Source organism: Callospermophilus lateralis, chromosome 7 (genome assembly GCF_048772815.1).
Source record: "Callospermophilus lateralis isolate mCalLat2 chromosome 7, mCalLat2.hap1, whole genome shotgun sequence".
NCBI lineage: Eukaryota > Metazoa > Chordata > Mammalia > Rodentia > Sciuridae > Callospermophilus > Callospermophilus lateralis.
This window is the reverse complement of record NC_135311.1, coordinates 134,865,144-134,889,402: the sequence shown is the minus strand read 5'-3', so window position 1 is coordinate 134,889,402 and position 24,259 is coordinate 134,865,144. Positions and strand designations below refer to the sequence as shown.

The following is a 24,259-nucleotide window of genomic DNA, read 5'->3' as shown; positions in this document are numbered from 1 at the left end:
AGAGAATCCTGAAGGAGGTGCTTACAGTTTCTTCATCTCTCCTTCCTCTTCCATTTTCTTTTCTAAAATTTTAATTGTAGTTGTACACAATATATTTTATTTATTTATTTTTACGTGGTACTGAGGATCAAACTTGGTGCCTTACATACTTGCTAAGCAAGCACTCTACCACTGAGCTGCAGCTCCAGCCCTCCTCCTCCGTTTTCTTATGAATTCCATTAAGCATTTGTTCTGCTACAGCTGTTGTTCCTATCAGCAGCCCTCTAGCTTGGCACATGCAATGTCCTGCTTCTAGTCCTTATCTTGCTCAGCCCATCAGCTGATCATTATCTCCTTGACCTAAGGGTCATACTCAGGATTCTCTGGATGTCAACTGGCCACCCTCTCAGTACTGGAGTTACCTGGGACACAATTCTCTTCTTGCTTCTATCTGCATCTACTTCCTAGGTGACTTTGTCCAGTCTGTTACTCTTAATTTTACCCTGAGGACTTGGACATTCCTAGACTCAGCCTCTTTGTTGAACTTAAGATTTATGGAAAACTGTCTTGTTAATATCTTCACTGGGACCTCTACCTTGGTACCTTAAACTTAAGCACACCCAGAGTAAGCACTTGCCCCCTGTGCCCTAGTGTGCGTACATCTGCAGACCAGACCTGCTTCCCCTCAGTTTTCTGCAGTTTGGTGAACAGGACTGTTAGTTTCGTGCCACTCTCCTTGGCTCCTGTCTCACGGTAACCAGCCAACAAGCACATTTGGTCAGCTTTGTTTCCACGGTACCTATCCAGAGCCTGAACACTTCCTCCCACCTTCCCTTACCTTGCTGCCTCTGTGTCAGGATGACCTTCCTGACTTCCTTTAGCATGATCTTGACTTCGAGGTTACAAGTTACTTTTTCTCCCATCTGGAGGGTGTTTTCCCCTAAATATTTTCAAGGCTTACTTTCTTTAGGTCTCTGTCCATCCATACCTTATGAGCAAGTAACTGTCTCCCCTCCCATCTACACCAGGTTGAGCTTTGTTTCCTTCAGTGATGTACTCTGGATTTAATAATTTAATCAGGTTTACAAGAGGTGACCTGCAGCCTTTCTTGGACTTGAAAAACTTCTGACATGGTTCTGGAAGGTGTTCTACTTTCTAAATACATAGTTTTGTCAGAGGAGAGAGCGGATCATCCGTTTGACACACTATCAAGAATCTAATTCAGTAATGTGTTTAGCAGTTTTCTTGTTTCAGTTTGTAATCATAAGAAATTGGAATTTATAATTCCTAAAAATTAATCTGGGCAATCCCAACATAATTGTAAGCACTGTAGTTTCTGTAAACAGACATATACATGTAACTAAATGCAGAAAAGTAAACACAGTGTGGACATTCTTATTTGTTAGGTGCCCAGACAATGTCACCTGGCATAAAGCACAGACTCTGTGAATATATGTTGAATGAATGGAAATGGACTCCTATCTTTAAAAAATATTTTTAGTTGTAGATGGTCACAATACCTTTATTTTGTTTATTTAGGTTTTTTTTTTTTTTTTTTTTTTTTAAATATGGTGCTGAGGATCAAACCCAATGCCTCATGCATGCCAGGCAAGTGCTCTACCACTGAGCCACAACCCCCGCCCTGGACTCATATCTTAATCTGTCTTTACAAATGAAATACATAAACTGGAAGTTAATTTATTGTTAATCATACTTCTTTCCCTTACACATTAGGTGATAAGAGAAATGAATCATAGCAGTGGATTGAAGAGTGGCTAGTTTTGCCTTCACCTCTGTGCTTCTGCTTCTGTGCACTTTCCAGGTCCCAAAGAAGAAGAAGAGAGGCGTCCAGCTGCAGCCCCTGAGCAGCCAGCCCTTCTCCAGGAGGGGGTCATCCAGGATGCACCACCAGAACTGCCGATCTCCCCTGCTGCCCAAGAACCACAGCCAGAGCCAGATGGAAAACAAGAAGCCACAGATTGTGAGGTGAATGATCTGGATGAAGAAGAGGAGGATGAGGAGGAAGAAGATGACGACGATGATTTGGAGGAAGACGGGGAGGAAGAAGGTGACATGCCGAACGAAAGCTCTGTGAAAGAGCCTGAGATCCGGTGTGACGAGAAGCCAGAGGATTTATTAGAAGAACTAAAAAGCATTTCAGAAGAAACTCCTGAAGACTCTCCAGAAGGGACACCTGTTGTCCAAATCCCCAAAACTAAAGAGGAGGCCAACGGTGAGGCGTTTGAAGCGTTTATGTTTCCATGTCAGCACTGTGAAAGGAAGTTCACTACCAAGCAGGGCCTTGAACGTCACATGCACATCCACATGTCTACAGTCAACCATGCTTTCAAGTGCAAGTACTGTGGGAAAGCCTTTGGCACACAGATCAACAGGAGGCGACATGAGCGTCGCCATGAAGCAGGGTTAAAGCGAAAACCCAGCCTGACACTACAGCCATCAGAGGACCTGCCTGATGGCAAAGTTTGTGGAGAAAATGTCACTCCTAAAGATGAATTGAATCCTTCCCATCTTGGGCAAGACTGTCTGATTCTGAACTCGGAAAAAGCTTCCCAAGAAACAGTAAATTCTTCGGTTGTAGAAGAGAATGGGGAAGTTAAAGAACTTCATCCCTGCAAATATTGTAAAAAGGTTTTCGGAACTCATACCAATATGAGACGGCATCAGCGCAGAGTTCACGAACGCCACCTGATTCCCAAAGGCGTGCGCCGAAAAGGGGGCCTCCTTGAGGAGCCACAACCACCAGCCGAGCAGGCCCCACCTGCCCAGAATGTCTATGTACCAAGCACAGAGCCAGAGGAGGAGGGGGAAGCAGATGATGTGTACATCATGGACATTTCTAGTAACATCTCTGAAAACTTAAATTACTACATTGACGGTAAAATTCAAACTAACAATAGCACTAGCAACTGTGATGTGATTGAGATGGAATCTAATTCGGCAGACTTGTATGGCATAAACTGTCTGCTCACTCCAGTTACAGTGGAAATTACTCAAAGTATAAAGACCACACAGGTCACTGTAACAGATGAACTTCCTAAAGAGCCGTCCAGTAGCACAAACTCTGAGTCCAAGAAACGGAGGACTGCTAGTCCGCCTGTGCTCCCCCAAATTAAAGCTGAAACAGACTCTGACCCCGCGGCACCCTCCTGTTCCTTAAGTCTGCCTCTTAGTGTGTCAACAACCGAGGCGGTGTCTTTCCATAAAGAGAAGAGTGTTTATTTGTCGTCAAAGCTCAAACAGCTTCTTCAAACCCAAGACAAGCTAACTCCTCCTGCAGAAATCCCTAAGTTAGGTCCCGTATGTGTGTCCGCTCCTGCATCCATGTTACCCGTGACCTCTAGTAGGTTTAAGAGAAGGACCAGCTCTCCACCCAGTTCTCCACAGCATAGCCCTGCCCTTCGGGACTTTGGGAAACCAAGTGATGGAAAAGCAGCATGGACAGATGCGGTCCTGACTTCGAAGAAACCCAAATTAGAAAGTCGTAGTGACTCACCAGCGTGGAGTTTGTCTGGGAGAGATGAGAGAGAAACTGGGAGCCCTCCTTGCTTCGATGAATACAAAATATCGAAAGAGTGGGCATCTGGTCCTACTTTCAGCAATGTGTGCAACCAGCAGCCACTGGATTTATCCAGCGGTGTCAAACAGAAGGCTGAGGGTACAGGCAAGGCCTCTGTCCAGTGGGAATCTGTACTGGACCTCAGTGTGCACAGAAAGCCTGGTAGCGACTCTGAAGGCAAGGAGTTGAAAGAGAACCATTCAGTGCAGTCTTCCTGTGGTGCTGTGAAGAAGAAGAAGCCGACCACCTGCATGCTCCAGAAGGTTCTTCTCAATGAGTATAATGGCATTGATTTACCCACAGAAAATACTCCTGATGTGACCAGGAGCCCAAGCCCTTGTAAATCTCTAGATGCCCAGCCAGATCCTGACCTTGTTCCTGACTCTGGTTTCTCTGCCCCTGCCATCGAATCATCTGCTGAAGTTTGTCCTTCGTCACCTCCCCTACAAACATCTTCCTCATCTTCTGGTCAGCTGCCTCCTCTCTTGATCCCCACAGATCCCTCTTCCCCTCCACCCTGCCCTCCTGTGTTAACTGTTGCCACTCCGCCCCCTCCCCTCCTTCCAACTGTCCCTCTTCCCGCCCCTTCTTCCAGTGCATCTCCTCACCCATGTCCCTCTCCACTCTCGAATGCCACTGCCCAGTCTCCTCTTCCAATTCTGTCCCCAACAGTGTCCCCCTCACCCTCTCCCATTCCTCCTGTGGAGCAGCTCATGCCTGCTGCTTCACCTGGTCCTCCAACACTTTCTTCCTCCTCCTCCTCTTCATCGTCCTCCTCGTCCTCCTCCTCTTCCTCCTCTTCATTCTCCTCTTCATCTTCCTCCTCATCCCCTTCGCCACCCCCTCTCTCAGCAGTGTCATCTGTTATTTCCTCTGGAGATAATCTGGAGACTTCTCTCCCCACAATAACTTTCAAACAGGAGGAACTAGAGAACGAAGATCTGAAAGCCAGGGAAGAGCCCCAGTCTGCAGTTGAACAAGATGCTGTTCAGGAAACATTCAGCAAAAACTTTATTTGCAATGTCTGTGAATCACCATTTCTTTCCATTAAAGATCTAACCAAACATTTATCTATTCATGCTGAAGAATGGCCCTTCAAATGTGAATTTTGTGTGCAGCTTTTTAAGGATAAAACAGATTTGTCAGAGCATCGCTTTTTGCTTCATGGAGTTGGGAATATCTTTGTGTGTTCCGTTTGTAAAAAAGAGTTTGCTTTCTTGTGCAATTTGCAGCAACACCAGCGAGATCTTCACCCAGACGAGGTGTGCACACACCATGAGTTTGAAAGTGGGACACTGAGGCCCCAGAACTTCACGGATCCCAGCAAGGCCCACATGGAGCATATGCAGGGCTTGCCGGAAGGCCCTTTGGAAACTTCCAAAGAGGAGGAGGAGTTAAATGATTCCTCTGAAGAGCTTTATACCACCATAAAAATAATGGCTTCTGGAATAAAGACAAAAGATCCAGATGTTCGATTGGGTCTCAATCAGCATTACCCAAGCTTTAAACCACCTCCATTCCAGTACCATCACCGCAACCCCATGGGTATTGGTGTGACGGCCACAAATTTCACTACCCACAATATTCCACAGACTTTTACCACTGCCATTCGCTGCACAAAATGTGGAAAAGGTGTTGACAACATGCCTGAGTTACACAAACATATCCTGGCATGTGCTTCTGCAAGCGACAAGAAGAGGTATACTCCGAAGAAAAATCCAGTGCCATTGAAACAAACTGTGCAGCCCAAAAATGGAGTGGTAGTCTTAGACAACTCTGGAAAAAATGCCTTCCGGCGAATGGGACAGCCCAAAAGACTGAGCTTTAGTGTTGAGCTCAGCAAAATGTCACCGAATAAGCTCAAATTAAATGCATTGAAGAAGAAAAACCAACTCGTACAGAAAGCGATCCTTCAAAAAAACAAATCTGCAAAACAGAAGGCTGACTTGAGGAGCTCCTCAGAGTCGTCCTCCCACATCTGCCCCTACTGCAGCCGAGAGTTCACTTACATTGGGAGCCTGAACAAGCACGCGGCATTCAGTTGCCCCAAGAAACCCCTCTCTCCTTCCAAAAAAAAAGTTCATTCATCCAAGAAAGGTGTACACTCATCACCTGCAAGTAGTGACAGACACGCCAGCGGTAGTCATCGCAGACGGACAGCGGATGCTGAGATTAAGCTGCAGAGCACGCAGGCACCCCTGGGCAAGACCCGGGCCCGCAGCTCAGGCCCTGCCCAGTCTCCGCTGCCCTCCTCATCCTTCCGGTCCAGGCAGAATGTCAAATTCACAGCTTCAGTCAAGTCCAAAAAACCAAGCTCCTCCTCTTTAAGGAACTCCAGCCCTATAAGAATGGCCAAAATCACTCACGTGGAGGGGAAAAAACCCAAAGCTGTGGCCAAGAATCATTCTGCTCAGCTCTCAAGTAAAACCTCCCGGAGCCTGCACGTGAGAGTACAAAAAAGCAAAGCTGTTTTACAAAGCAAGTCTACTTTGGCAAGTAAGAAAAGAACAGACCGGTTCAATGTAAAATCTAGAGAACGGAGTGGGGGGCCGATCACCCGAAGCCTTCAACTGGCAGCTGCCGCCGACCTGAGTGAAGGCAGAAGAGAGGACGGCAGTGCCAGGTCGGAGCTGAAGGACTTCAGGTAAGCTCAGCCGGGAAGGTGAGGACTTCAGGAGAAGAGTAGACTGGCCCAGGGGGGTTTTGTTTTCTTTTCCTGTAAAATTTTGAGCTGAGCATTCAGAAGAAGTAGCTGTTGAATAAGTTGTAGGCATAAAGGGCCACTGCTCGGGCCACTGTTCAGGCCACCATAGAGATGAATGATTAGATTTTCTTTCAGACTCACAAAGTGGTGCCATTTCTTTAATAGGGCCAGGTATGAATTGAATTTGAAACCACGGAGAAGCTCTCAAAAAGTTCCCTATGTGAAAAGATGAAGTTCTGTCAAACTTCCTTCATGTCTTGGGTAATATCTCAGCATCACTTTATTATTCCCTGATCATAGATCATTTGTAGGTTAAGGTGGATCATGACTTCATTGGCAAAGCATCTTGCAACCTTGCTCAGAAGTTCTGTGACGTAAGCATTAGTGACTTGGACAGCTTTTATTATTCATGCTTTCTTTTACTGCCAGTGTTTGAATTTTAAGAACTTAACATGGTGGACAAAACAACAAAGCACCATGCTTCTTTAAAATGCCTTGTGCTCCCTCCTCCCCATCCCCCGCTTTCAGCCCTAAGGTGGTAAACAAGCCAGGTTCCAAAGGGGAAGAAGAACTAGAGTGGGTGCTTGGAGCTTCAGGGAGGCAGGACCTTGAGGTTCTTTCAGGCATGTGTGGTGCCCTGGTAAGTCAGCTTCATTGGTCAGTGCCCTTTGCCCCAGTAGTCTTTCATCTTGGATTTGTAGTGGCGTGTGTCCTCCATACCTCCATATGGTAATCCCTATTCTCAGTTGACAGATGGAGAGAGAGGGCTGTAGTTAATTTTGTTACAACGACTTCTCAGATTTTCTGAGTCACTTAACCAGAGCTGATGTGCATTCTCAGAATTCCTACCATTTCACAAACAATACCTACAGGTCAGCTTCATGTGAGGTCATTATCATCAGCTGGCATCTCTGCAAATACTTTGTAGCCTTGTCTTTTTAGAGTATGGAGCAGCCTGACCCAACTCTGAGCTTTCATGGCTATAATTTTAGTGTCTGGAGATTCTTTGGTGTTTAAACAAATAAAGGGTAATTGTGGAGTGATTGCTGTTCTGGAGAGATCATGAGGAAACAAAGGGGCTGTTGTCGCTGCTTAGTTGATCAGATAGGATTCTTGGTGCCTGTGTGCCTAAATCGTGGCTAAATAAAGATGTAGGGAGGTCAGTAGCCCTGAATGATTTGAATGATTTACTGTAGGATTAAGGGATCAGATTTTTCAAAAGCTACTTTATAAAAGTATTAAATATTCAGTTGCTGTAGATGTGATTAACATGTGGTCTCTGGCGATGGTATCGTGGAGGTTGACCCTGTGAGGATAAGCCCTGTCAGCCCTCAGAGCTGCCTCCCTCTGGCAGTGTAACTGCATACCTGCGTGTGCTCAGTGTGTTCTGACAATTCCATACCAACAGAGCATAGTCAGAATTCTGAGTCCTTTTTAAGTTGCTGAATATGCCACCATTTGTCACAGATTTTACTAAAGAAATACTTTCCAGGTGGTTAGAAGATAATGTATCCTTTTTTGTCTCTGATATTATCTAAAAGAATCACTTTGTATTGGGTCTCATTTATAATTCAGGAATAAGACTGAGATGAAAAAAATTAAATATTTTAAAGAAAAGTCCTCTGAGTAACAGCATTTGTGAAGTTCATCAATTTGCTGCTTTCTTCTTACCTTTAAAGTGACTAAAAGGTGATTGATTCTCTCCTCTCCTCCAGTTAATCTTAATCATTTTACTTTGTTTGGTAGTTGACAGGGTTATGTTGCTGGAGTGAAATTTGGCCTAAAGGGAAGCACAGAGAGTCAGATGAGAAAACATTGGTGTTGCCTTAACCGGTAGACAGTAGCAGCAGGCATCTCTGGTAGTTGTTCCTACCTCTTGTGAGTTGCTGGAACTGTGCAGTGGACATGTCTGCAGGACAGGGGTGTTATCCAGGGTGCTTACCAAGTGACCATAAATTCGTGAATTGTCTTTGGGAATTAAAAAACAAATGTTCAACAGAACATCATATATCGAATATCTGGATTCAAGAGTGGCTCTTCCTTCAAAGAGTTTATTTTGTTCTTCATGGTACTTCATAGGGACTGGAATTCCTAAATTCAGACTTGGGGCATGTGTGTGCGATTGCCGTTAATGTCTCACCTAGGACTGTTCCAGGGGAGTGCTTGTCCCCAGTTTGTTTGTTTGTTTTACATTGAGAAGAAGTTGTTTTACTTATAGTCTTCCTGTTTTAGTGTATTGCTACTTTTAAATTTTGTTCAGAGGTGATTCCATGACGCAGGGCATCTATTACATGTTGAGAAGTACTTGCTTTCACTCAGTTTTTGGTGGTTCTGCTTTTCTTACCCCGTTGTGTTCTTGGGGTCTTGTTAGATTTGGCAGTGCATCCTCTTCCTTACACAGCCCCAGTGCTTAAGAAGCTTTACACTGGAAAGCCAGTTAAGGGTTCCATGGTTTTTTAAGTGTCTGCCTGCCACCAGTCTCGAGAATGTAGCTGGGTTTTTCAGGTAACACTAATGGATTGGCAGTTTGTTGGTCACATCATGGAGCACAGCAGCCACCATGCCTTTCAGGCGATAAAGAAACCATGGGTTCCAAATGCTTTCCTTAGGACAGAGCAGGAGACGAGTGTGATGTCACCATGGCTCAGCTTCTAGTCCCTCTCTTCCTTAATGCCATGGCCCACTCTGAGTTAGTGGTTACTGCCTACCTTGGGCTTCTGGGGCCGGGGGCACCGAATTCAGATGTGGTGCTGGGTTTAGTTCCACAGCTCTGGCAAGACCCCAAGAGATGGAAAGGGGTACATTTTTCAACTCACCTCTCACCCTTTTTGCCCAGGGAGTTTTTCCATTTTTTAACTCTCCTAGAGAAGCAACACTTCTCTTTGATACCGAGTACCCTCTGCAGCCAGTCCAGGAAAACGTCAAGATCAGAGAAGCGAAATAAAATGCCTGGCCAGGTTTTTCCCATTTACAGTGACCTGAGTCAAAAACATAGCACCTATTTCTCCCATCTCTGTTTCTGCTGTCCCACTTAGAAATAGTCCTACTGGCAGTTTTCTTAGCATGTATGTATCTTTGGAGTGAGACACCTGAGTTCTTGAATACCTTCAGAGTCATTTATGTGTTGCTGTCTTTGATAACATTTGTCTTATGGTCGCCTCACCCTTTTCTTTAACATGGTCAATTCATACAAGGTTATGTTATGTTGTCATTTATCTTCAGTTTTCTTATTTTCTAGGAACTTCCTGTAGAAAAGCCCCCCAAACAAAACAAACCTTAATTGACTAAAAGATATTGCATGCTCAACTTAGGATAAGCACTACGGCAAAGGATACGAAATCTACCAAGCTTGCAAGACCAGTTGAAGCTGACTCAAAAATCGTAACACAGTTGATTGCCGGCTGGCTTCTTGTTGCCCTGGTTAGAGTCAGGCATCTGCTCCTTCAGTGGTGCCCAGTGTGTGCTGGGCTCCCAGGTGACTGAGATCCAAAGAGAAGGGCCCTGTAAGATGGGCTAGATGAACTGGCTCCTCATCATGGGACTGTAACTCAGATGTGAGTGTGGCCCTTGATTTTGGCACATAGCAGAGAAGGGAATGATTTGAACTTAACCTTGCAAAGCAAGTTCTCTATTTTATCAGTAGTTTATTGTAGATTTCAGGGATGACAGATTCGGATGCACTCATTTTAAAACTTTTCCTCACACACCAGCTCTTGATGCCTTTCTTCTAAATGAATCGTAGACAGAGAGAGGCATTTAGCTGATCTCTTACCCCCCAACCCCCTGTCCCCTTTTTAAATCACAAGCAGATTGCCAGCATAACGTAGAGGAAACCAGATTGGATATGGACTCTTTTTTTATGCCTCTTATAGTGTCATGTTTATATATCCTGATGGACATTATCCTCTCAGATGGTTATCTGGCACTAATTTATAACTATTATATTATGAGAGACTATGTAGCAATATATCAATGCACAGATGCATCCAGGCCTGTAGAGATATGTGTGTCTACATGTAAGTATAAATGAATTTACATACCAGGTTTTATACTGCAGTCTCTAATAGAGATTAAAATAACAAATTGGCCTCTGCCAAAGTATATGAGTATCATTTCTCCATTCATTTTTATGCCTCCTCCCAAATTAATGACTGAGTTGGTGGAAAATGGCTAGATTTTATTCATACTGTTTTTTGTTCTCAACTTTAAATAAAAAGTAATCTACCTCTTAAAATTTGTAGTTTAATACTTGTTTAGTGAGTTTGTGCCACTTTAACCCTTTCACTATCATTCCCATTTTGTTACATTTCTGTTACGGGGACTTTATGTTGAAATGTTGTATAAAGCATTTGTAGCAGTTTAAAAATAAAATATTTAAAATTATTTAAATTGTTTTGGACGCTTCAATTGTATTATATGTGATTTACATTTTGCATTTTTGTTTGCATTGTTAATCTGGAGAGTGTTCCTGTATGAAGTTCGCTGTTAGTTATTTTATTGCTTCTTGTTGGAGAGTGCTATAAAAGACTATTCTAATGAAAACATTAAAATTTACAATTTGACATACAAAAGGGGTTGTTCTTTGATTTTAACCAATGTAGCCTTGAGAAAGAAAGACAGAGGGGAATTAATTATAAACAAGACTGCTGTTTGATACTTTCCCCTTCTAGCATGAAATATATCATTGGCTTGACAGATGTATAAAAAAGATTTTTTATGCTATTGCTGCATATACTTTAATAAATAGGGAAGAATTTGAATGATACATTTTATATCCTTGTAACCAATAAAAACTTTCTAAAAACTTGTGAAAGGACTGCATTTTGTACGCAATTGGGAGCACATTAGAGGGAAGGTGAGAGTGCCTAGAGGACCAGTCTGGCTTTACACAGTGCTCTGTAGTCACCCCGGGGCCTCTTTTCACCTTTTTCTGTCTGGCATCAGCTGGACATTTGTGATTCCAGTTGTCATGTCCTGTCTAGAGGGTAGACATGTAGTAGGCCAGTGGTGCCAATAGGTACCCTGTGAACTTAATTTGGTACGAGTGACATAAAGGGCTTCATGTACAGGGTCATAGTTTCCTTTGTGCTTGCTGACAATTTTGTTTGTGGGTTGATTTATTTTTATGGATCTCCTAAGAATGAATGGAAGTGGTAACATTTGGGTTGAAAGTCCTTTCAGAATGATGTTTTCTGCAGGTGAAAGTGGTTGGATATGAGCAGTGAACTGCAGTCCGGCACCTGAGCAGGTCTTGCTCTCACACTGTCTCCTTCCTCCTCTGGGGATGGTGGCTCCCTCAGCCTTCTCTGGCCTGTGGTGCTCCTATGGTGGGAAAACCCAGGGAGGAGAGATGTGGATGGAAGTTTGGAAATGGTCTTCAGTCTGAGTTTTAAATGCTGTGCTCGCTCGAGCTCTGGACACTCGGCAGTGCCCTGTGGGGTCGGGAGTGTTGTGAGGTGGAGAGCACTCCTCCTGTGCGGGGCAGACCCGGTCTCCCTCCTGTCTCATCTGCCTGCCATTCTTCTGTAGCTGTGCCTTCAGTCACAAGCCTGCTCTGGTAGGTTAACTTGGGAGACCTGTGTTTGCTGTGTGTGTATAGAATGGGAAGGGGCCTAGGTGGCCATAGTGTTCACTGGATAAGGATGCTGTCAGACCCCACACTGGACAGTGGGCTGAGTCTCTCGTTGGCCTTCAGTGTCCCCAACCCTGACTGTAGTGCCTGTGAGCTCAGGAATGAAGATGCTTACTCACTGAAGGAGTCCCTAACAAATTATGATGTCTGATCAGGAAGGACCTCTGCCCCATTTTGGTTGCTTTTAAAAAGTCTTCATAGGGTTGAACTTTTTTTTTTTTTTTTTTTTTTTTTAATAATTAAAAAGCTAAGCACTGATAAAGCCTTCTGTCACTCATATTGTTTGAAAGCATCTCACAGTGTTTCCATTGATAAATCCCTGTCTGGGCTCACGGGGCTTCAACTTGAGAGTTACAGGTTCTTCTAGTGGTTAATCTAGTCAACTTGGTTTACTGAGTGTTTAGTAAAGGCCAGGCTGTATTTGAGGTACTTAGGCTATATCTGTGGACAAAATGGACAAAATCCCAACTTCTGAGCTTATGTTTGCTTGGTGTCCTTTTCCCCTTTTTGATGCTTTGTATTTGAAACCTCCTCATTTTGTCACAAGTCCCCAAAGATAGGTGGTTGGGAAGGTACTTGCTTCATGTCTGAGGGTGGACATCTACAGGACTGCAGGCCTATGATACTTAAATCAAGGTGACATTTTGGTGACACCAAAATAATGGTTCATTGGAGGCATTTAACTTTTCATTTATATGAATTTTGATTTGATATTGAAGCTCACTTTGAATAGATTGACTTAGCCATTAAAAACAAATTTATAAGTGCAGTTTACCTTGAAGATTTATTAGGGCACAGGTAGGTGAGAAGAGGGTTGACATGGACATACAGGCCACATTGAAAGTGTGTTGAGGACTTGACTGGTGGTTGGGAAAGATCTGCTGTTCACTGAAGGAATCCCCAACAAATTATTGTATCTGATCAGGAAGGACCTCTGGCCCGTTTTGGTTGCTGTGTGAACCTTGCAGGCCCAGCAGGTCCTGGGCTGCTGCTTCAGGATCTGCTTTCAGTGAATGTTCTAGTACAGCACTGCTGAGGTGTATTTGAAAGTGTGGACAGAGCATTCTCAGAGGATTGGGGAGCCGCAGCTCCCCAAGTGCTTTCTGAACTTCACCCAGAAAGCCTGTCCCAGCTACTTGTTTCAAGGCCCTGCAGCCAGTTTTTAAGAATTAGACTATTTAGATGAATTGGAAACAGGGTTGAGTAATGTTTTTAAAGGCTCTGGATAATTTCCATGTACACGTTTCTGAATTTATATTGGAAAAAGAATGTGTGCAGCTCTGAAGTGCTGTGGTGTCCCTGTGTTCCTCTTTGAGCCTCACGGTGTCACATTGTCCTTATACTCGCTGCAGAGCAGGCACTGCTGCTGTTTTTGCTTGTCTGAAGGTTGTGGGGATGATCTCGAGCTGGGCTCAGAACTGCACTGTTGGCAAGAAAAGGGACAGGGCCTGTCGTGCAGCTTCTCCTTGGCTGATTCATGCCACAGTCAGCACTGTTGAGCGCCACCTCAGGTGCTGTTGGACTTTTCCTGCTGCAGGGCCTGCCTTGCTGGCAGGATCATAAGTACACAGTGCTGTGGAATACAAAGAAGAGAGATGAGGTCCAGATTGTTGGGAAAAATGACATCTGCGTTGCCATTAAAATTCTAGACAAAATTAAAACATTCAGGGTCCAAAAAAATGGAACAAAATTTGAGATTTGTGAGTGGGTGTGATGTAAGGAAGGAAAATGTAAACTGCTCCGCGGTTGATCTTCTGAGCCTGTGTCCCGGGCTACCTGTTCACCCCCGCCTCCCCTAGTTCACCCCACTTCTTCCCCTGCTGGCCACTCTTATGCTCCTTCCTTCTCCAGAGTTGTTGGAAATGATCTAAAGAGATTTTGAGTGAATTTAATGTGGTTTTTGAGTGCTTGCTGCATGCTCCATACTGTGTTAACCATTTTTAAAGCTTGAATCTTCACAGACACCCTGTGAGGTTGGTGTCGTTCGTATGCAGGGAGCAGACTTGGAAGTGCCCAGGGCACCCGCAGCTCTCAAGTGCAGGTGGAGATCTGAATTGCTTCAGGGCCACACTCTCCTGTTGATCATCTGTAGGTTTATAGAGTTTGATTTCTTCTATTTGCAGAATACAGGCCTTGGTATCTTCTCAATTAAAGGCTTTGTGACATTCGGGACTGAATGGGGGCAGTTAGGTTATGACTGAGGTTGTCTTCCTGGTCAGGGAGGCTGCTTATTAGTCGGGGGCTGTGAGAGGCCAACTTCTGTCCACTTTCCCTCCTCACAGTAGAATATGCCTCTCTTCCCCTCACAGGGTGGCCGACTAGCTCAGTCCATTGGCCTTTAAAGCCTCTGCCTCATCAGTAGTCTGACTGTTCAGCAGAAACCAAGCTCATTGTCACGCTGCCCTTTGGTCTTGAAAGTGATTCAAAGGCGGCAGCCGGGAGTCATCGAGAGTCCCAGGTGTTGCTGGAGACGTGACCTTCTGAGTCATAATTCCAAAAGAGGCTGATCCAGGCCCACCTCCCACCTCAGCAAGTAGTGCCTTGGGTGCCATAAAACATCTGCCCATAGCAAGTTGTTTTCAAAGTATAGGATTAGGGCTTGGAGTGGGCGTGCAGGCTTCATTTGCTTTCTGGATTAAGACTAAGAATTGAAAAAACCATCCTGAATGCCGTAAATTACATTATGAAATTACATTCCATTGTGAGCTAATAAAAGGGGCTTGGAAATACTTTAATTATTAGAGTAAACCTGTTGGCTATTGCGGTAGTGGGACTTGTATGTGCTTGCATTTTCCACCTCCCCTGTGCCAACTGGATTTCTTTTCGATTTTTGCTGATAGAAGGTGTTAGGAAATTCAGGCAGAAGTTGCAGATGAACATATTCTGGAAGACAGTCCCTAAGTGTGCCTGTCCATGTCTAGCTGACCATTTCTGAATGCTCCTCGATAGGTGCTGCCAAGTAACTCAGTGAGTGGAGCCAGAACTGGAGTGTCACTTGGTAACGGCAGGGTCTTAGGATCTTAAAGGACAGTTTGTGTTCTGAGCAGGAACATATTTAAACTGAAAACACTTCTATATCAGCGTTTAGACAGGAGCCGCTGTATACTCCAGAATTCCACTTATATAGCTACTGAGGATTAGCATTAAGTCTAAACATAAAACAGGGCTCGTGTTAATAAGACCTGGAACTTTCTGCACAGGTAAGTGAGTAATGAAAGGGTATTTAGGCCATAGGATACAGTTGTGATTTTATTTTTTAGCGTAGAATTTCAATTTAAAATAATTGGATTTTTTAGTACTTCATTTTGCCAAAATATAATAGTTTAATATTCTTTATTGGAATGAAGTTATTTAAAACTCAGATGGCTTCAATTTTCCTTGCAGTTACATTCTCTTCTCACTTGCTTCTTATAATCACATGCAGTCCTTGCCAGCCCAGCGAGAGTGCAGGAGCATTTTCAGATGGCTTCTATTGCCAAGCTATTATTGGATTTGTGAATTAGGGCACTTTCTCCTGTAGTGATTCAGTCCGTCATCCATTCAGAAAACGGCTTCACACTGTCAGCCTGGATCGTCAGGGTGTCTGGCTACACGTCTGATGGACTCTGGTCAGAGAGCAGCCCCGTGTACTGGGACTTTGAGAGGACCCTCGGGATGCAGCAGGCCTCTGTGAAGGGAGCTGAGGGTATAGACTGGCCATTCTTACAGGAGGGGCTCTATTCTGAGTGCATCCCATGGCTTAACTGATTTTAAGATCTTCCTACCTGAACATCATAATGTTCTCATTTGCAGATAAAGAGGGGCAATATCACAGCTGTAGAGGGGAACCCCAAACATGCACCTAATTCCAGAATCACTGCACTCAACTGCAGCATGAAAGCCACCTGGTTCACTTGGGTTTTGGAGTCTTTTTTATTTTCCAACTTTCTTGGCCCTCAAACGCAGACATCTGATGTCATCATTCAGAGCATGGTTTTGTTGCAGAGAGGTGTGGAGTGGGAATTAGCATTGGCTTTGAACTGCTGATCTGGGATTTCATTCCCTGGGTATCCTTTGTAACAGGCGGCCTGGTCTGCAGTGGAATCACATCTGCTTTCACCCCTGCTGTGTTAGGAGTGGTATGTTTTCCTAGGAAATATTCAATGATTGGTGGCTACGCTGGCTCTGTGTCCTGGATGGCATTGGCAGTGACTGCTAATGCTATTCAGTGCCAGGCACTCAAGTGCTCACAGTAGTGAACCTCAGAAGGTGCCAGTGAGCAGCCACAAGGCTTTGGTAATCCACCCCAGTAAGGGGCAGGACGTGGGTGATGAACTTGGGTGTTGGTGATGGCTTCGGAACCTTTGGAGGAGGCTACTGGGGAAAGTGCTCACACTTTCCAAAAGCCCTGAGAGACAGAAAAGAATCTTTATGGAGGCTGAGAATGTGGTCACAGCCCTTTCCTCTCCTTTCTCTGCCATGGTGTTCTGCAAGGCGCTCAAGCCTTCTGTGCATTCTGTTAGGACTCATGCTTGTCTATTGCCTGCTCCCTCCATGGAGGAGGCTACATTCCTGGCATCTGGAACAGTGCCTGGCAGGCAGTAGTTGCTAAGTAAATGTTTGTTAAGTGGAATCTTTGAATTCTGGCTGTGTCTCATACTCTCACTAGAACCTTAACCCCTGCAAGTTACTTAACCTCTCTGAACCTGGTTTTCTGTATGTCAAATCGGGGTGATCAACCTGATCACAAAGATCACTGTGAAGACATCAGACAACACCTGAAAGACCACAAGTGCTGCCCACCATCGTAAGTGCCATCAGCAGGAGCTGCTGTCGTTATTAGTGTTATTCAGAGGTGTTCTCTTGAATCCCAGTTTGGGTCTGGTGGGAGGTCGAGGCTGCTGCTCATACCATGTGCTGTGTGAGATTTCACAACAGCCTGGATTGCTGAGGCCAGAACATTCCTGCCTCTGCCTGCGACTCTGCTGTTTCCGCCAGCAGGGACACCAAGGGCCTTCACTGTGCCTCAGCAGGGCCAGAGCTGTTCATGGATGTACCTTGTAGCTAGCTGCCTTTCTGTGGCTCCCCGCCCTCCGCACATATCAGAAGTAAAGAGAAGCGAGCTGTGATGACATGAAATCATTTTCAAGTTGAAGTGAGAAAAGTGGTTCATTTTTATTCTGTCACTCCTCCATAGGACTTTTTTTTATTTATATCTTGGTTTTGGACTTCAGAGTCAAATATAAATTTTCAAAGGCCTGGGTTCAGAAGAAAACATTTCATTAGCTCTATGAAACCAGGAGAACTCAGCCAAGGACCTCGATTTGCTGAGATCACATGACACTTGAAAGTTCTCGCCATCCACTGCGGAAGGGCTGTGCACGTATTAACCCATTTGGTCTTTACAACAACCCCGTGAAGTGAGTACTTTTATGTCCTCCCATTTTACAGATGGGGACACAAAGGCAAAGGAAAGCTTCACAGCTTGAAGTCACAGAGGTGCTAGGAATGCAGTCCAGATGGTCCCTCTCCTCTTCATTGTGCCTCTGCCTCTTGTTCACTGATCTGGGAACGGGGAACAGAAGGCAGCCCCTGGCACGCCCCTGCCACTGCCTTCTGGTGGCATCTCCTTTAGGAAGCAAAGGGACCTGCCCTAGGGGACAAGAGGCACCAGCTGAAGAGATCAGAAAATACCGGGAGGTAAAGAGCTGAGGTCCTCCTAGGAGAGGTCCCTTGGGTGCTTGGGAAACTGGCCTGGCGCGCCTGCCTTGGCACAGCTGTGTCCACTGCTCGCTGTTGGGGAGGAGTGGACTCGAGCACTGGCCATCTGGAGAACAGAACCTGGCTCACTGGTGTCAGCGTTTCTTCCATCTTTTCATAGAAGTCTTTCCGTGCCACCGTGGGCAGGTGGCTTTTCACTTGCATGGGGAGCAGCTGCCTGGGGGGCAGCGTGGAGCCTGGGGCTCAGTTTGCACTTGGAAAAAGAGGGCCAATGACCCTGGGTCTGCTTTGGATGCAGGCAGGGGGCTGGTTTTGCAGCGCCAGGTGTGTGCTGCTGTGATCTCACCGTATCCCCACTTACCTGCTGTGCTCTGGATACTGTCACCTTCCCTTGAAGGCTCTCAGTAGCTATCAGCCAGCACTCTCCTGTGGAAGGGGACGTCGTGGGTGATTGCAACATGCGGGACTTAGAGCTGCCACACAGTGAGCCGAGAGCTTGAGATGCCATCTCTTCTTGAGGAGGCGGCGTCCTTACCCTGGTCTCCCTGTCCTTGGTGATGGTGTGATCTGCATGCCTTGGTCTCCCTAAGACCTGCTTGGTGGGAAACCAGGCAGTGGGGCTGGGCCTCGTGAGAGCACCCAGGAGCCACCCCAAGGGACAAGCGTGTTAATCCTAGGATGGGGTTTTCTGACCCAGTTTGCTCACGTCCAGCTAGCCAGGTCTCTGCTGTTGATTCTTTGCTGGTGAGTGCCGTTGCCGGGCTAGTGACCTCTAGACAGGAGAGTGTCCAGTGTGACAAACGCATGACTGTAATTCCCCCCCTAAGCTCCTAAAAATGTGTTCAACACTGAGTAGTGGAGAGAACGAAGTGTGGGTGCAAGGGTGGAGACAGTCTGCACCAGGGGGGACCTTAATTCTCAAGCAGAATAGTTGTCTTCCCCATCACCCTCCATCCTTCCATCTGTGTGAAAAGTAGGTCTTGTGTTTGGTGCCAGGTGCTTACGAGTGACAGAGCTGGTGGCTTTGGGCAGCTGGTCCTTTGACTGTAGTCTCGTCATTCTACTCCAGGGCTGATGGGTTTCTCTTCCTGATTTGGGATACTGCTCCGGAATTTTTTTTCAGAACTTATCTAATAGCCATGTATTTTAGGCTACTTTGAATTTTACAAGTGAGTTTGGTGAAATTGAATCTGGTAACCTTGCTCTCAGGTGGGACCAGCGCTTCTGTCCTTATCAGTGAACTGGCGCAGCACATGGTGTGAAGTATGTGCTGTGCCAGGTTATTTCATCGCTGCGATTAATGATATGTTTGTACCTTTTAAAATATTTTTGAAGTTTCAGATGAAGCCTGCTAGTGCCAGCTAACATCAGGCCTTGCATTAAGGCGATGTTCTGAGTTGTGTGGGACACGTGATTCGTGTGGGGAGCATGTTGCTCACCCAGTGTGAAGTGTCCTGTTAATTTGAACTTGAGAAGCTGCGGCTCCTGCCTGTGCCCCACTGTGTAAAGGAGCTCAGTCTGTGGTCTTGCTGATGCTGGCTCTGTGGACCACCTACAGCAGACTCACCTGGGTGGTTTGGTGAAAGTATCAGACCTACTAAGTCATAATCTCTGGGGTGGGACTTTGAAATATTCACTATATCAGCGTCTCTGAGGAGTCTTAGCCAGACCTCAGAGTTCTCCATTCCGTCTTGGGAGAAAAATGAGTAAGGTGGATCACGTCGCTCATCACTTTAATTTTTACTCTTTGGCCTGTAATTTGGGGTTCTTTCCCTTTGCTTACTTATAGTCCCTGGTGGATTCCAGCACTTCTCACCTCTCAGAGGCACTTCACTATGCTTGTCCTATTCCTTGTGACCCACAGCACATGGTCTGGAGCGTCTTGAGAGTGGGATACTTCTGAGTGCCTGAGCAGAGGTGGAATCGTGGTGTGTCGACTTGTCGTGGAACAGCTTGGTACACCCCAGCACTTGCCTGTGCCCACTCCCCACTCCACCAACTGTGGCAGCACCGTGGAATGATGGGGTCAAGGAAACCAAGGTCCTAGAGTCGAGCTACCTATGTGACCCTAATTTGTGGCTTCTGAGTTTGAAATGTGAATCTTGGGGCAATTCATTGCCTCCCCTGGCTAAATAGAGCTTTGTTGGGAAAAATGATCGATTGAAACCAAGTCAAAAGAAAAGGATCAGTTCCTTGGTGAAAGTTAATTGCAGCCTTAAAGGGTCAGTGCCTGAGGCATGGTCCTCTAGGTTGAGAGGCGGAGTGCCCCCCCCCCTCAGCAAACCCTAGAGCCCCCAGGAGGCTGTGCTGCCCGGCTTGTTGCCTCAGGCGTTGGGGAGACCCCCCCACCCCGCCTGTGTCCACACTGGCTCACTGCCCCACACCCCAGTCCTCAGACTTGGCCTGTCTGGCCCACGCTGAACCTCCTGGACTTCAGTATTTCTTCAGATTGTTAAATTTAGTTTGGGGACCTAAAAATGGGGTGACCCTTTTCCTGGCACCTTTGTCCCTGACACCAAGAGCTCCCTCTTTGCAGAGACACCCAGTGCATGGTGATGGGCACCTTCCCTCACATGGCTCTTTGCAGTTTTAAGGAATCCCCTTCTTGTTGGACCTCAGCCCTGGTTGGCTGTGTTGTGCCGCAGGCCTGGCTGTGAGCGAGGCTGTTATAACTGGCTGCCCAGCCTGGTGACTTCCCCATCGCCTGTGAGTCAGAGCTGTCTGCTAAGGTGATTCAGCTGATGAAATCCAAGGGCATTGGCCTGGGCACTCTGCTGAAGGAAGCAGGCCTCAGCCCTCTCCAGGAGTCCCCTGCCTGGGCAGTACTGGCTTGAGGACACTTTTGCAAAAGCACAGGGCCTGAGAGTGTGGAGTGGCCCCAGAATTGTACTGAAATTTGGTTAGAATACCAGCTGTAGCTGAAAGGACATGATTGAGACTCGAGCCCAGCCTGCCATATTATAATGTGCACTCTATTGCCTCTGACGTCCTGGCCACTGCTCACGGGGAGAGCCTTGTGCTTCATTTCCCAGCAGCCTAGTTCAATGCATGCCAAAGACCACTCTGTTTCCAGACCTGTTTATGCCACTTGTATTTATTGTTGCACTTGTATGATTTAATAGTCATCATTCAAACTAAACTTGTTTATAAAACAGCCCCTGCACAGAGGCACAGGCCTTGTATCTCAGGAGGCTGAAGCAAGAGGCACCCACATTTAAGGCCAGCCTCTAAAATTTAATGAAACCCTGTCTCAAAACAAGGTGTGGCTGGGGATGTGGCTCTAGTAGGACACCCCAGGGTTCAGTCCCCAGTATAAAAAAAAAAATAAAAAGAAAAAAGTTATAGCCCAATTCGTTGGGGAAGAGCGGCGGTTAGATGTATGGGGAGCAGGGTGGAAACGAGGCGTAGGAAGGTGTTCAGTCATATTGCTTTTTATAAGTGTTTCACTTTGAGAACTAGAAATCCTAGATGGTGCACCATGGACCAGATCTAGTCAGGAAAGGCAGAGTGGATGTTGGCATTCATTCTCTCTCTCTCCTCTCCGGCCAGCACGGCTCAAGCCAGGTGCATCCGAGGGCCTCCCCTGCAACAGCCAGGGCCAAGGACTGAGTGCCCTCTGGTGGAGGTGGCAGGGATGGGGTCCCGGCAGGAGGTTCTGCATGCGGAGGCCTGCTCTCCTGGTCTGGAGTAGAGGCTCTGCACCCCATTTCTGAGTCATGAACCATTCACTGTCTGCACAGCAGGTGCACGTGTCCCTGTCTTGTCCAGGGAAGCAGCTGCCCACAGCCGCCCTTGGCTCACCTGCCATTCCTCTTGGGGAGGGGCTTCTCAGAAAAACCATTCCTGCAGGAGGCCAAGACTGGCTCCATCTAAAGCCCATGACCTGTCCTCAGCTGCCCAGAAGCCCTGGGATCTGCTACTTGCAAAAGGCCAAACATCCTGTGTTGCCGGATCTGTCACTTGAAGTTCCTGAAAGGCCTAAGGAGACTTGAGTTCTTGACCCCGTCTCTCTCAGTGTGCAAACGCCCCCAGGTCCCTGTGTGACACTTACAGCCTGAGCCCCAGTGAGAGCAGGAAAGAGTTGGGGATGGGGTTGGGAAGCAACAGAATGTCCCCCTCTGTCCCAGCACGGGTCATTAGGGGCAGAAATCTCTCTTCCTGGGGAGAAGTCATCTATGACCCCTCCCCACCCCCTGCATGAAGTAAAGCAGAAGGCAGCATCACCCAGGGAAGCAGGTCCCAAAGCGGCTCCGTCTTCCGTGAACCCAAGTTTGAGGACTCGTGGGCTCGTGGGCGCGTGCCTCGTTTCTGTGGCCAGGCCCCCCATGCTGAGTGCTGCTAGGCTCTCCTTCTTCTCAGCAGGGTTCAGTTTTTAATTATATATTACGCAGCGAGGTTCCCCTTCTAGAACATTCCTTCACAAAGGCCAAGGCCAGATCTGCTCCCTGATGTATTCCCAGGCCAGCCCAGGTCAGTGCGCACGCTCCTTGGGCATCTCCTTGGGCATCTGCAGCTCTAACCAACGGTGGGTCAACAAGATTTGGGAAACAATCGCATCTGCCCTGACCATGGAGAGACTTCTCCCTTGTCATTCTCTAAACATGATTTATGCAAATAAAGTGCTCTTTTATATAAGGGCTTGAGCCGCCTCAGATTTTGTCACGAGAGTCCTGGAGCCCATCCCCTGTGGTTGCCAAGGGACGGCCAGGAGGTGCGGCTTGAAGGTAACTTGAACATCTGGTTCTGACTCACCGTGGATTAGCAGGCCTGTGCACTTTGGTGGCCCCAAGGACGTCCCTCTATGGTAGCCCAGCACATGTGCAGAGTTGGAAGTCAGATTCTTAAAGAGAGAACCAAGCTGAGTTTAGAACATGTATCTTCTATAACTGATTTTAGAGAATTTCCATTCAAAAAGGTAAAATATATTTGTGATGCTTAAAGGGCACCCCCTGCAGCGCAGCATAGGCCTCTGAGCAGAGCAGGCTGCTCCCACCACACCCACGGAACCTGATAGGTTATCAGATCAGTGGGGAAATGGGTCTGGGCACATGACCAGCTGTCTCCTCCTCTTGGGGATTTGACCTGCCTGGTGGCGCGGGAAAAGCCCAGGAATCCCAAAGAGACCCACCTGTTTGACTTCACAAGCCCATGCTCTACCCGCAAGTGACTTGGGCTTCAATCCTGAGTCTTGTGTGTTCTTGGGCAAGTTGCCTAACTCCTCTGTGCCTTGGTTCTTCATCTGTGAAATGCAGAGTACCCATCTCATAAAGTTCTTGTGAGGATTCAATCTACTGCTTATGTCCAACACTTGGCACAGAGTAAACATGGTGATAACTGCTGTGACTCATGGTCATGACGGCGTCCGGGCCAGGCCCACTGAAGACTGTTTGGCAAATGCTGGTAGCATGGATCCTTAGGAGGGCCTCATTCCACCTGCCCCGCTTGGCCTTGAGCCCCTGGGCTCCATGAGTGTAGCCCCTCTTGCCCAGGGAACGAGTGGCTGGCTCCCCACCTGAACAGGGTGCAGAATCTGGTGAGGGCTGAGCCGCCTGGACAGCGCCAGACAGCGCCACCGTCTCATCGCTTGTGCATCAGGCTGGACTCCCCAGTGGGCCGCCTTCTAGCTGTCAGCGGGAGGCAGGGCTTTTGGGGTGGTGGCAAGGGATGGGGAAGGCGCTTGAGGGGCCCTGCCTCCCATCCCATGCTTGCTGAGGACGAGCCCCAGCCTAGGGTGCCCTTGTCTTTGGGCAGCATTGGGCTGCCTGCTCGTACCTGTTCAGGCACGTAGTGAGCCGTGTCTGGGACGCCCTGCCAGCTGGCCGTGCCAGCCTTCCCAGGCAAGCTGGGATGAGCCCCCCCCGGGCAGCAAGGGAGCCCCCTGAGCTCCCGTACCTTCTCCGTGGAGGTGAGAGCGGTCACCTCAACAGCATCCTCGGGCTGCTCCGTGCCCTCCGTCTGCACCCAGCAGAACACCAAGTTCTGGGAGTCCTGGTGCAACACAGGGCTTGGGAGGCGCCTCGTGGGGGTGGGGCTCTTCTCTGACCTCGTCCTCTAACTGCTTTGACCTAGATCAGTGGTAGCAATGATGAAGTCCGAGGGTCCCTGTGGACTCCTACCTTTTGAAGAGCTTTCCTTCCAGGGTGTCGCAGGAGAACACCTGCTGTCCCTCCTGCCAGGGAGTCTGCCTTGGCCAGCATCGAGCCCCTGCTCATACTTGGGTTTGGCCATGTTTCCTTCTCTGCTTCCTTCCCATTCTTGGGAGTTGTTTTTGTTTTTTTGAAGAAAGCAGGCTATTGTGGCTCAACTGCAGGGAAAGCAGGGGTAGGAGACGGCAGCTGAGGCCTGCTGCAGCCATGCTGGGGTGCTGGGAAGCTCAGGGCGCCGCTCCCCTACCTACCTGGGCAGGGCAGGGGTGGGGACGTGCTTCCTGCACGGCTGACATCCCTGGACTGGCCCGAGGCTGCAGAGTCGGTCCACCACATTGCACACCAGGGGAGCCCGCCCCAGGTTTGGCCAGGACCTCGGCAGTGAGCAAAACCTTCGGGAAGCCAGGTCCTAGGAGAATTTGGTTCTTGAGCCTTGTAGACAGGCACAGTTGGAGTTTGAATGACAAACCTGGTTCCAGGTTTGCTGTTTGGGGCTTGGGGAGCATTCCCTGAGCACCCCG

General features: G+C 47.4%; 1 protein-coding gene across 7 annotated transcripts in view; it reads left to right on the top strand.

The window, feature by feature from the left end:
- Prdm2 (PR/SET domain 2) overlaps positions 1 to 24,259 on the top strand; it is a 114,526-nt gene that overhangs the window by 75,184 nt on the left and 15,083 nt on the right. For 4 of the 7 annotated variants that reach the window (XM_076861254.2, XM_077109976.1, XM_076861253.2 and 1 more), the window contains one exon: positions 1,802 to 6,200. In XM_076861254.2, the coding sequence (XP_076717369.1) occupies positions 1,802 to 6,200 (4,399 nt within the window). Of the gene's footprint in view, positions 1 to 1,801; positions 6,201 to 6,425; positions 10,653 to 24,259 lie in introns of those variants that run through there. The other 3 variants (XM_076861250.2, XM_076861251.2, XM_076861249.2) reach the window with 3 other exon arrangements.